Source organism: Gallinula chloropus (assembly GCF_964237585.1).
Source record: "Gallinula chloropus genome assembly, chromosome: 7".
Taxonomy (NCBI): Eukaryota; Metazoa; Chordata; class Aves; order Gruiformes; family Rallidae; genus Gallinula; species Gallinula chloropus.
Genome location: NC_140092.1, coordinates 25,812,733 through 25,825,601, shown reverse-complemented (window position 1 = coordinate 25,825,601; position 12,869 = coordinate 25,812,733). Strand labels below are relative to the sequence as shown.

Genomic DNA, 12,869 nt, shown 5'->3' with positions numbered 1-12,869 from the left:
CACTGCTAAGGTATTTTCACTGTTTTTTTCCCTGGACTTACTCAATGTGCTACCTCAGCATTACTGAGATCAAGGGTCTTAAAGGACCACACAAGCACAAGGCTCATGTGTCTACCTTCCACCTACCAGTACAGCTCCATACTAGAGCAGACAAGAAACATTGTATGTCCTTCTTTAATACCTGTATTTTCAGTTGAATGGCATACACAAGTGCAAATTCATTAAGTCAATACATAATTTATTCATCAACTTTTCCCCCAGCTTTTACGTTGAATCATGTGGGAATGTTATATGAAGGATAAAGATTCAACTAGTGAGCAAAATCAACCTGAGTGTATAATGGAGCTTTAAATTACAACGGATGGCAAGGCTCATTTTCACAGAACATGTAAGGGTGGGAAGGGACCTTCAAAGCCCATCTAGTCCCACCCCTGCAGTGAGTAGGGACACCTTCACTACAGCAGGTTGCTCAGAGGCCCATCAAGCCTGACCTTGAGGTGGTGGAGGCCCCATCCAGGGGGATGCCCACCTCTCTGGGCACCCTGGGCCAGTGTCTCATCACCCTCAGTGGGAAGAACTTTTTCCTAATATCCAACCTAAATCTCCCCTCTTCTAGTTTAAATCCATCACCCCTCCTCCTATCGCTCCGTGCCCTTGGGAACAGTTCTTCCTCAGCTTTCCTCCAGGCACCTTTCAGGGACTGGAAGGTGCCAGAACATCCCCCCGGAGCCTTCTCTTCTCCAGGTTGAACCAGCCCAACTCTCCCAGCCTGGCTTCACAGGAGAGCTGCTCCAGCCCTTGGATCATTTTTGTGGCCTCCTCTGGATGCACTCCAACAGGTCCACATCCTTCTTGTGTTGAGGGCTTCAGAGCTGGACACAGCTTTCATGACCTTCCTTTAAGAAAATGCATTGTATTTGTAACAGAAACCTAACCAAAGTATCTTGGCTCCAGTAAAGGCATTCAAGTATCTCATCTGAGACCACCCAGAACTACCCCACGCTCCAGATACCCAAGTGTGTTACAAGACAGTGAAGTGCTTCCCTACTTATCAGCAATGCTGATAGGACAAGCCGTTAGCAATTAAGATACTACAGCATGAAAGCAGCTTCAAAAGGTGTGCCTTCTCCCTTCCCACTTACTCCTCTACAGAACCAAACTCTCCTTTCTCACTCAAATGTACATAGGTTCTTGATTTCACATATTGCCCTTGGGTGTTTATCCTCTACTTGATGTTATATTAGTGCAATTATTTATAATTACTGTAAATAATTCAAATGTAATTACAGTAATTGCATGATTCCAAAGCATAACATACAGTGAGGGGATACATACAATAAAAATAACAACTAATGGCCAAGCGTTCGCAACGAAATTCCCTTGTGGTGCTAAACTGAAAATCCAGTTTTCTGCACACCTTCAACTAGCAAGTATCATGTTTCCTAAACAACCATGGATCTGGTTGCTTCTTACTTTGGTGTCTTCAGCTACGAATGCAACCACATCTTATCTGACACCAGTGTTATTCACAAATCACATTTCACTCACACTGGCTGCAATCTGGTTGACTTTCCTCTGAACAAGAGATTCGTAACCTGGTTCTACCAAAATTCAGTCTGCAGTTACCCATGTAGGACACAGGAGGACAAGGGCAGCCTCTTCTCAGTGTCTGTGGGGACAGGACAAGGGCCGATGGCCTCAAGTTGGAGCCCGGGAAGTTCCACACCAATGTGGGGAAGAACTTCTTCCCGGTGAGGGAGCCCTGGGACAGGCTGCCCAGGGGGTGTGGAGTCTCCTTCTCTGGAGAGATTCCAGCCCCGTCTGGACACCGACCCGTGTGACCTGTCCTAGGGACCCTGCTTTGGCAGGGGGTTGGACCCCATGGGCTCTGGGGGTCCCTTCCAACCCCTACGATTCTGTGTATCAACACAAGGAATTAATCAAACCTTAGGTGGGTGCAAGCACGCTCAGTGCCATCACACAATACTGCAACTTCTTCCTGAATAAACTCAGCTCAAGTTCTTTCAAAAGCCTTTCTGATCACCCCCTTCTTTTGTTTGCACAAAACAGACTTTTTCAGCTTCATTTTAGCAAAGCTTCTGGATATACAAATATATAATACACACACAGTGGGATGGGGGGAGAAGGGAGAGAGGGGCTGGGGAGAGACAGAAAAAGATTGCCTGCATGTGCATGAAAGAACAAACCATCACTGCCAAAAAAAAAATGTTTGAAAAGAGGAAATTATTGTACAGGAGTTTGAAAAACATCTCCCACACCATCTTTGTGCAGGAAAGAGAACTAAAGAAAAATCCTTCTCTTGAGACAACACAGTTTGTTTCTCATATTTGAGTGGGTAACTGCTGGAGGAGGTGGGTTTGCAATCCCTTTGGGGCAGGCTGAGAGCCAAACAGAAAACAACAGAGCCAGATGTAGTCCGTGGGCTGACCACAAGGAATGGCAGCTCCTCCTTCCTTTTCCTTTTTTTTTTTTTAAAATTGTTGAGAAAAACCAAGTTTCAGATGGAATTACTCCTAAAACAATGTGCTCTTTGTGAAGGAAGAAATGAGCTGGATACAAGGATTGCTGAAAGCACAGTTAGTAACAGCCAAGCTATAAATCCAGAGGAACAATTTGCAGGATAACATGGCTCCTCTAACAAAAAACCCAAATAGCTCCATGAAACTGGGTCCCTGGGTCAGAACAGCAGCACTGAGCTTTGGGAGGCAGAGCTTTGTGAACATTTTACCTATTCCCTTCCTCAGCACGTCTGCAGGTAAGACAACAGCCCTGTTGCTCTTTGACACTCAAATTTCTGGGCTGATTTTATGTGGTGTATTTCTCAACCAAGTAGGTAAGAGAGCTGCCCAGCTATTCATATCCTGGATTTCTATAGTGCCCACAAGAAGCTCAGTGGTACAGCTGCCTTTCTGCACAGATACACCATTTGATACCTCCAGTTCAGTCTGATTTTTATGTTTTGTCTTTAGCACCACAGTGACAGTACTTCCCATATTGTCAGGCTGGAAAGCTCAGGAAAGCTGTAGGAACTACAGTTAAACTTAAAGGATCTCTACCAATACCAACCACCAACACTGCTGGACACAAACAGAAACCTTACTGGGAGAAAACAGTCGGTTTCTGGAATGCAAGAGAATTTATTGTTTTTTAAGTAAGAAACCTTCATCTGGCTTCCATTTAGCTTTGCTGAACTCTGGAAGTTATCCTCCACCTAAGCAGTTCTTTTCCTCTAGTACTGAGACGACAGGGCTGGGGGGTGGGGGGGGGGAGGAAGGATTTTATTTCCAGATGAGAGATTGTCAAGTGAATGGAATTAAGTTTACACTGTATTTTTTTCCTGAGTTAAGTCTGTGTACTTATACTTAGCAAGAAAATAAGTACGGTGTTCTAGTTCACACGTGGAGGCCATCACTATAAACCATTTCTTTAGAGACTAAAAGCTGCATTTTCACCCAGATCAGGAACTAAAACATAAGCCATGATCCATTTCCCTGGATCAAAAGCAGAGCCATCCATTTTCATTTCTCCAAGAGCTCCTCCTGGGGAGCTACATTGGCAAATGAGATTCTGGAGAACGGGAACGAAGTGCTAGAGTTTCTTGTTAAAATCAAAAGCAGCTTCACTTTGCCTCAGAATGTGTTATTCAGTTTACACCACTTACCATTTCTGCTGCACCTGACAAGGGTGTGTGTATATATACACACACACAGTGTAACTAAACACAGAGTTTATCAAGATCTACAATTCTGTTCAGTATTTCCAACTATTTCCTGTAACATGTGGTTCAGGTGAACCTTAACGATCTTCTAAACTCATTTCACGCTACTCACTCAGGCAGCACGTGAGAATCAGGAGGCTGGAGCCAGGCTCTGCTCAGGGATGGCAGCGACAGGACAAGGGGCAGCGGGTGCAGCTGGAGCAGAGGAGGTTCCATGGGAACATAAGGAGGAACTTTTTCCCTGTGAGGGTGAGGGAGCCCTGGGACAGGCTGCCCAGAGAGGCTGGGGAGTCTCCTTCTCTGGAGACATTCAAATCTGCCTGGATGTTCCTGTGGGGTTTAGTTTAGGGTGACCCTGCTCTAGCAGGGGGTTGGGCTGGATGATCTTTCAAGGTTCCCTCCATCATCAACAGTCTGTGAAGGTCCGAATTTTGCAGGATGCAACCGCTGCATTGTAACAGACAAGGCTGGTCTATCACTATGCCCAGGTCTAGTGGCGATCAGAGGTAGGGAAGCATCGCCCAGACACCTGTCAGCTCAGTCTCTTCAAATGATGAAATACATCTGCAAATGTCACTCCTTGGTGTACACAGATCATCAACCTCAATGGCTACTTCGTAAATAGAACCAGAACATGACCAAGCAACGCTTCTCTGGTGCAGAAATTCATAGAATCTCCTGGTTTGGGACCCCTCAGGCCCATCAGTCCCACTCCTGGCTCCACACAGCCCAGCCCAGGCAGCGCAGGGCACTGAGTGCAGCAGCCAGACGCTTCTTGCCCTCAGCCCAGCTCGGGGCTGGGACCCCTTCCCTGGGGAGCCTGTGCCAGCGCCCGACCCCCCTCTCAGCACAGAACCTCTTCCTGACACCCAGCCTGACCCTCCCCTGGCAGCTTCACACCGTCCCCTCGGGTTCCAGCCCTGGGCCCCAAAGAGAGGAGAGAGATCGGCGCTGCCCCTTCGCTCCCCTGGCCAGGAAGCCACAGACCAGGGTGAGGCCTCCCCGCAGCCTCCTCTTCTCCAGGCTGGGCAACCCCAGGGCCTTCAGCCTCTCCTTGGGAGCCTTCCCCTCTAGACCCTTCCCCATCCTCTGGACACTCTCCAGTAGCTCCATGCCCCAAACCTGCCCTCAGGACAGGAGGTGAGGCCACCCCAGCACAGTGCAGAGTGGGACAATCCCTCCCTGGCCTGGCCCAGGGTACAGGGCCCTCCACCTGCCTGGGCATGCTGCCAGCTCGGGGGTAACTCACTGTCAACTAGAACCCCCAAATACTGGAGGGCTGGGAACCAGGCTGCCAGGCGTGTACAAGTTACAGAGGTTTCCAATGGACTTTAACTAGACAGTGCATCTTTTTAAAGGGTAAGTGCCATAGTTTGTGGTGAAGAGTAATTAATTCTTGCTTTATGCTTGGAGGAGTTTGACAGTAACTACTCTGTTGTCACACCAAAAGAACTTTATCAAGCAACTTTCACAAATAATTCTTGAAGTAAGGACTCTTTAGGTCTAAAGTGTCCTGAGTATGAAACTGAAACATCACTTGGCTCGGGTGACTCACACCAGGTTTTACCACTTCTAATTCTGCTGGCTAAGTCAGTTCCTAAATACTGTGTTACAAGTATAACCTGATTAAAAGCAAACATTTTGTAATAATTAATTTAGAATAAATTACTTCTTCAGTCAGCCCTGCCATAAAGCTCATTCACCAAGATGGCCCCATGAGCCACGAAAGAGACAAACCCCCAGAATTTTGGAGGATAATATTAACATGAAGGTATTTACCAATTTAATAGTTATCTTCAAAACCTATAGATAGAAATGAATAACTGAAAATATCCAACCTTGGTACTTAATGAAAACAAAATATCTGATTTATACACATGAAGTGGAAAAATATTTCAAAATAATTGTCCTAAACCAACAATAAAGCCCCAGGAGTTACAATTTTGGATGAACCAAAGTATGAAAATTCATCTTAATGACTCTCAAAAGACTTAAAGCAGAATTCTTAACATTTTTCAAGACTGCAAATATATTAACAGGTAGGAGTTAGGAGGTATTAGTTGGCTACTTTCCAACTAGGAGCACATCCTTCTTGCTGGACCATCTCTATGTTCATGAACTTGACATAATTTATCAACTATCTAAAGTTTGATACTCATAGTAACATTCCAATACTCTAAGTTCTTACCCAATGCCTTAGCTCTACACAGCTTTACTCTCCACAGGACAGCTATGCTGTTCATTGCAAATTCTCTTTAAGATTTTTCATGATGACTCAACAGAACTTCACCCCAGTGAGTCTCCTGTCCTCTCCAGGAAAGATACCTGCATTTACTTCCTTACACAGGCTGGAAAAATGACTGGTTAGAATAGACAGGTCCTTACACGTGCCCTGCCCAACCCCCACCACTTTCTCAGTGCTAAGAAGGACCCAAAGTGTTTTCTCAGAGGAAGTCAAACCCAACCATTTAGATAGAACATGACCGATGTCCCTTCTAACTTGCTAGAAAGACAGTTCACTCAATCATAATCCTGCCTGGTGGCTTCCTACCTCTCCAAGTGCTTGCTGGACTAAGAGGCATCTATTTCATCTATACACAGCAAGTGAACAGCACAGTGTCAGCAGAAATAAAAAGGGCTCTATGCTTTTGCAAGCTGGAGCAGAGGAGGTTCCATGGGAACATAAGAAGGAACTTTTTCCCTGTGAGGGTGAGGGAGCCCTGGGACAGGCTGCCCAGAGAGGTTGGGGAGTCTCCTTCTCTGGAGACATTCAAACCCACCTGGATGTGTCCCTGAGGGATTTAGTCGGGGTGATCCTGCTCTGGCAGGGGGCTGGACTGGATGAGCTTTTGAGATCCCTTCCAACTCCAAACATTCTGTGATTCTCCAAATTGGCTTTTCATCTAGTTTTTTTCCTGTTACCATTACTATTTTCCTTAAACCTTCGTCTAGCCTTCTACCTGTGGCTCCCTCAATCTACAAGATTATGATCAGTATAATTAGTACTACATTCCACAGCTCACTTTCCAGAAATCTAAAACCTGTGCCCCCAGGGCAGCTGAACTGTGCTGTTACTGCCAGAATTTACACCAGCAAACCAGCATTCCAGAGAAAGAAATAACTGAGCATCTAATTGCCATGAGCTGTCTCTCACTGCTACCAGATACCCCTTTCACTGGGCTCTTGCTCTCGAACGCAGGTCAAGTGCAACTGAAAACACCTAGAGCCACTTTGGTTAGGTGGGGGGTGATTTTGGTCTGGGTTCCCTGAGGTGTCCCTGAAGTACAGACTGAGGAATGTATCTAAGATCAAAATACAGAGATGTGAGATGGTGCTGTTAAGAATACCAGGAAATGGGGCTGGTAACAGAAGTAGAATTGGGAAAGGTTTGGGGAAAGCCAAGAGGGTTTGTAACTCTCTATGGAAAATGATAAAAGATAGATAGAGTTCCACAGGTAATGAGCGTGATACAGAGAAACCAGAACAGGCTGAGTGAGAGCAGGATACCAAAAATAAAGGCACAATTAACTTCAGTTTATATTCTTTTCTGAGAATAAAGACTCAAATGGCAGAAAACACGACAAACATTCCCTACATTTGTACTACTAAGGATGAGGAGGGAAGAAAGCAGCCTAACACCAAAATACCATACAACCCGCACAATAACTGGCAAACATTTTTCAGGTTGACTGTTCATCTTGACAACAGGAGGAAAAATTCAGTATTCAAGAGCATCTCACCAGTAACTCAGAGCTTTGGGACCTAGCTCAGGGTGATACAGACAGAATGATGTTTGCACTAGAACAGTGATGGGCAAACATTCACTCCCTGGGGTGCCACACGTTACCTCTACAGCTCTGGTGAGAGTTACCTTCTTGTAACTCAAACAGTGCTGTGCTTTGAGTTTAGGATAAGAACAATGTTGACAACACACTGATGCTTTCAGTTGTTGCCAGGTAGTTTTAGTGTCTACACTAAGTCTCTTCAGCTTCTCACACCCTGCCAGGTGCAGAAGCAGCTGGGGGAAAACATCCAAGATCCAGACTGTCCAAAAGCATGTTCCCTACCCTGAAAGGTCATGCTCCATGTACAACTAGGGAAGCTACCAGGAGACCAATTTGCTGCTCACAAACAGACTGGGCATCAGATTAGTTTGGGGCTTTTCCCCCCTTTTGCTAGTGGTGAGCAATTGCATTAGTGCATCACTTCTATTATTGCTATTACTATTATGATTCTCTTCCTCTGTTCTCCTTTGAAGGTGTCTTCATCTCAACCCACAAGTTTTTTTTCTATTCTCTTCCCAATCCCCTGGGAGGGACAGGCGAGTGACAACCTACATGGTACCTAACACCAGCTGGGGTTAAAACCACAACAGGTCTTTTTTGGTGCCCAGTGTGGGGCATGGAGGTAATGACAGATCTGAGCATGTCAACCCAAATTTGTTGTAAGCATTAATTGTATTTGTTTGACTGCCACTAGGCACAAAGCTGGTGGTTTTTTTTTGTTCTCAGAGTTGTGTTACACAAGCCTGACTTGCCCTACACATTAGTTATCAATGTCTCTGTGTGATGTGTCACCTCTGGGTGTTGGATTAAGGTTAGCTCTCTGCTGGCTGGTGCAGTACCTGCTAGTGGTATGATAAAATCATTGATAGGCTGAGTAGTTTTATAGTTGGTGGAGGCTGAATCTACATTCAGCAGTGGCAGAGCAACAGGCATGGTTTCATCTCTCTATTTTGGGAGCAGTCTGTGGGAAGCTATTAGTTAAAACATTTCTTCTCCCCATCCCTCAGAGAGCCAGTATGTGGTGGAGATGCCTTCCTTCCCCTTCTGCAGGCTAATTACAGCAGCTCCTGAGAAGGCTGAATATCCTCAGGACGTTCAGACCAGCATAACACCAAAATACCATACAACACACACAGCAACTAGAGAACATTTTTCTGCTTGACTGTTCATCTTGACAAAAGAAGGAAGAATCCAGCATTAGAGAGCACCTCACTAGTAAGTTGGACCTTTGGGACCAAGCTCGGAGTGATACAGCCTCATGATGTTTGCACTAGAATGGTGATGCACGAACACTGACTCCCTGGGGTGTCACATGTTACCTCTAACACTCTCTGCACACATTCAGTCAACTCAAAGAGACACAGGGGTTAAAGGACGATGAGTATTCAGCTGATTTTATAGTTTGGGGTTTACCAAAGTCACTCATTTCAAATTATTATTGGGGTGAAGATTATGCTTCATTAGATCTCTCCAGACAATGTGATGTTCCATAGAAAGAGAAACCTTTTAAAACAGCCATCTGGAGTGAGGTCACTTAAAACCCTCTGAGTTCACTGGTCAACACCAGCTGAGCCAACTCTTCAGTCTGAGACCCCTTAACTCTGGCTGCTCTTCCCCGATCCAGTGATTTCAGAAGCAGGGAACACGTTCTGCTTGGCACTCTGGAAATCCTAGATAGAGCCAGAGGTGAGCACACAGCAGCAGGACATGATCCAGCTCCACAGCCCTTCAGAGACTGAGGCGCTGGATCTCAACTGAACTTTTCAGTAATGAAAAGCAACACCTCTAAATCATCTGAGAAGCAAAGTCATACATACTAAGTGATTAAAAAGAAGCAAGGGTAAGAGGAAGGAATATTCTAGCCATGACATTATTTCAAGTCAGAGGATACAGTACAACCAACAATTAGATCTAGCCTATAATCTTTAAGTTAAAGACACAATCCTCAGAAGCTTTCAGATGTTAAAGTGATGTTATTCACCCTCGTACTGAGCCAGAAAGCCATGGAGATACAGGCTGGAGCTGCTACATTGATCTCCAAAATTTAATAGAACCGAAAGAAAGGGGTTTTGTTAAGATATACTTAAGACTTCAGGGACAAACATTACTTCAAGGGGGGGAATGATGTTCTGATCATTATCAAAATGTGCAGAATAGATGACAGAGTATGGAAATGGCAACTCTTGAGGCAGTAGCCAAATGGCAGCGTGCTCAAAGCTATTAAAAATTTATATATAAAAGTGAGGAATATGGTATAGTTTAGTACTGGCAAAAAGAACCTGTCAATATGACAACACTGGAAATTGGGAAGAACAGGGTTAAAAAAATACAATTTTTTCGTTGATTCCCACCAATTTCCTGGGGGTTGTACCAGAATCTCAGTGTTCTGATTGTCACTTTGTTAGTTTAAGAAAGAGCTTACTAAATGCCTTTATTTTCTGAACTACTTCTGTGGTTTACGAATCAGTCAACTGGACTGATTCAGTCCCAAACCCTGGATTCCTACAGATCCTCCTACTGCTACAGAAACAGTCTGGAAAAGGAGGAGGAAAAAGAAAAAGGCAGTAAGAAAAGAACCCCCTGAGAAAGCAGTCAGTACAGTGCACTTGTGCCAGAAAACAAGAGACAGCTTGTACCAGAAACTGTTCCTAAACACATAATGCTTTACTGGAAGGGCTGGCAACCACCAACATAAGGTTTTTATATCAAAAACTAACCTCATCCAGAACTCATCTCAAAAAGGAAGCCCACCTTGCCAGAATCACATCTCACTTTTGCAGTTTCTGTTGCCACTGACAACTCCCTGGTTTATTTTGGTTCTTGCAGGTTGCTGCAGTGCTGCCTGACACAAGTAAATAACGGTGCAACTCAAGCACACCAGCAACACAACTTTGTTCCAAGGTCACTGGTTGTAAATAGGCAGAGGGGTAACATGAGGTGGGTGAAAACCATGTTGCTTGATGTGGTATTCAGTATTTGTGGTGATGTTGCATTCTAGCAACAAAACACTCTACTCATAAGCCTTTTAAGGTAAGAATGGTCTCATTTAAATATCACATCTCACTGCCTGCATCCCAGGGACTTAGAGAGGTCCAAGTTGATGCCTTAGAAATGCTCCTACCCAGCTCTACAATTCTTCCAGAAACATACAAGATCAGGCTTTTGGCAGAGTACATCTCCTTACCCAAGAAGCTCAGCACAAAGCTGATGCTGCCACTGATGTTAAACAAGGACATGTAATGCAGCCATGGCCATCATCAGCTGTCAATCAATGTGACTTTATCCCTTTTCCTTCACAGTGGCAACAGCCTGCCTCCAAAGCAGCCTGTGTCCTCCCGACACAGATCCCACACCCTCTTTCCTTACTTCCCTGATACACCAGCACAATCCTACCTGCCCTCCACATTCACCTCCCGCTGTCAAAGCTCTGAACTGTGACAGAACATACACTGCCTCTCCTTGGGACAAAAGAGGAGGCAGAAAACAGCTCTGTGTGCAAGGGAAGAGCCCAGGGCTGCCTGGGAAGCAGGGGAAGAGGCTGGGCTGTGCACAACTAGACCTATGAAGAAAAAGCAAGGTCCATGGGAATGAAGGAATGAAGAAAAGCCGTTTCCTGGTCCCCTAAGCTAACCTACCTTCAGGTGAAGATTCCCCTTCTCTTGAAACAAAACCTTTGGCTGAGAACTTAAAATAACCCTCTTCCTATGAACTGGAAGAGAGAGACATGTATTCCCTTACAGCAGCTATTCTCGTGTCGCCATGGTTTAGCCAGACACTGAACCATCAGAGTCCTGCGAATGCCAGCAAGTCCTCTGCTATTCACTTTCTTTGGCCACAACATCTACCCCGACTTGGTCTTCCACAGGACGGTGTTTATTGCCATAACCCTTACTAGGATGAAGCACTTACCTGCAGGAAGTCCTTTTCCCCTCAGCCTCTCACGAATAGCTTGGCTCCTGTCTGGCTGCAGTTTTCTGTCTCCACTGCAGGACAGTTTATCCACCTGCAGAACAGGCAGCAACACAGAGTCAACTGAAGAGCTCCCATTAGTATGGAACAAGCAGCCATTATGCAAACGTACAGATTATTCAAATATGGGTAATTCCAGGAAATGTTCTCACTGATGAATCTGGGGCTTATGAACAAAGTTTGCACTTTCCACACTGAACTTCACAGAATCACAAGGCTGGAAAAGACCTTTAAGATCATCACATCCAACTGTCCCTGTCCTGTGCTGACCCAGATCTCTCAGTACCTCATCTCCCCATCTGTTAAACACACCCAGGGGTGGGGACTCAGCCCCCTCCCTGGGCAGCCTGTGCCACAGCCCCACAACTCTGCCAGGGAAGAACTTTTCCCTCCCATCTGAGCTGACCCTGCCCTGGGGCAGCTTGAGGCCATTCCCCCTCCTCCCATCTCCTGTCCCCTGGCTGAAGAGACCATCGCCCACCTCTCTGCACCCTCCTGGCAGGGCAGTGGAGGTGGGGAGAAGGTCTCCTCTCAGCCTCCTCTTCTCCAGGCTGAACACCCCCAGCTCCCTCAGCTGCTCCTCAGAGGATTTGCCTTCCAGCCCCTTCTCCAGCCTGGTTGCCCTTCTCTGGACACGCTCCAGGAGCTCCATGTCCTTCTTGGAGTGAGGGGCCCAGAACTGGACCCAGCACTCGAGGTGCAGCCTCACCAGTGCCCAGTACAGGCATTAGTGAACTTGACCCTAACTGTTTGGCACTATTTTTACTGTACCATCTGGCTGTCTTTTTTCCCCCATTAAGTGTAACTTGAGGTCAATAGCACATAACATTATCCCCCTAAAACAAACTGAGGAGTCAGCTACTTTCAAAAACCATGTTCCATGCAACATGACTGGAGCCTGCCACTGGCCTGATGAATTTTCTGTATGATGGGGAGAACCATCTTGCACCTGATAGTTTTAGGTTGATACCTCAAAGTACCCACAGCCATAAAACCTCATGCACGTGTGAGAAGCCTCTTTAGCCCTCTGGCACGTTCCTTTCATGCATGAGGCTTCACTTTTAACTTTTTTTAACCATACTTCCCTAAAAAAGTGATTTCACATGTAGGATCAGCCAAAGAGAAGCTTTGGAGATGTCGTTAGTGATGTTTTTTGATACAGTGAGAATCATCATAACTTGGGCAGCAGCTTAGCTGGGTGGGGAGGAGGAGTAATCAAGCAGTTGTTCTTCCATCACAGTTACAACACAACTCAGTTAACACTGAACAGACTAATCAGTCCTGTGCTGTGCACACTGCCCTTTATGCAGCACACTGAGGTGAAAACATTCAAACAGGACCCCTCAGCTCCACTTCACAGACCACCAAATGACCAG

The 12,869-nt window shown here is 45.7% G+C and overlaps 1 protein-coding gene across 1 annotated transcript in view; it reads right to left on the bottom strand.

Moving 5' to 3' along the window:
• Window positions 1–12,869, bottom strand: part of PTPN13 (protein tyrosine phosphatase non-receptor type 13) — a gene marked incomplete at both ends in the record, with an annotated part of 107,545 nt that overhangs the window by 72,680 nt on the left and 21,996 nt on the right. The window contains one exon of the mRNA XM_084266598.1: window positions 11,434–11,527. Coding sequence (XP_084122724.1) covers window positions 11,434–11,527 — 94 coding nt within the window. The remainder of the gene's footprint in view (window positions 1–11,433; window positions 11,528–12,869) is intronic.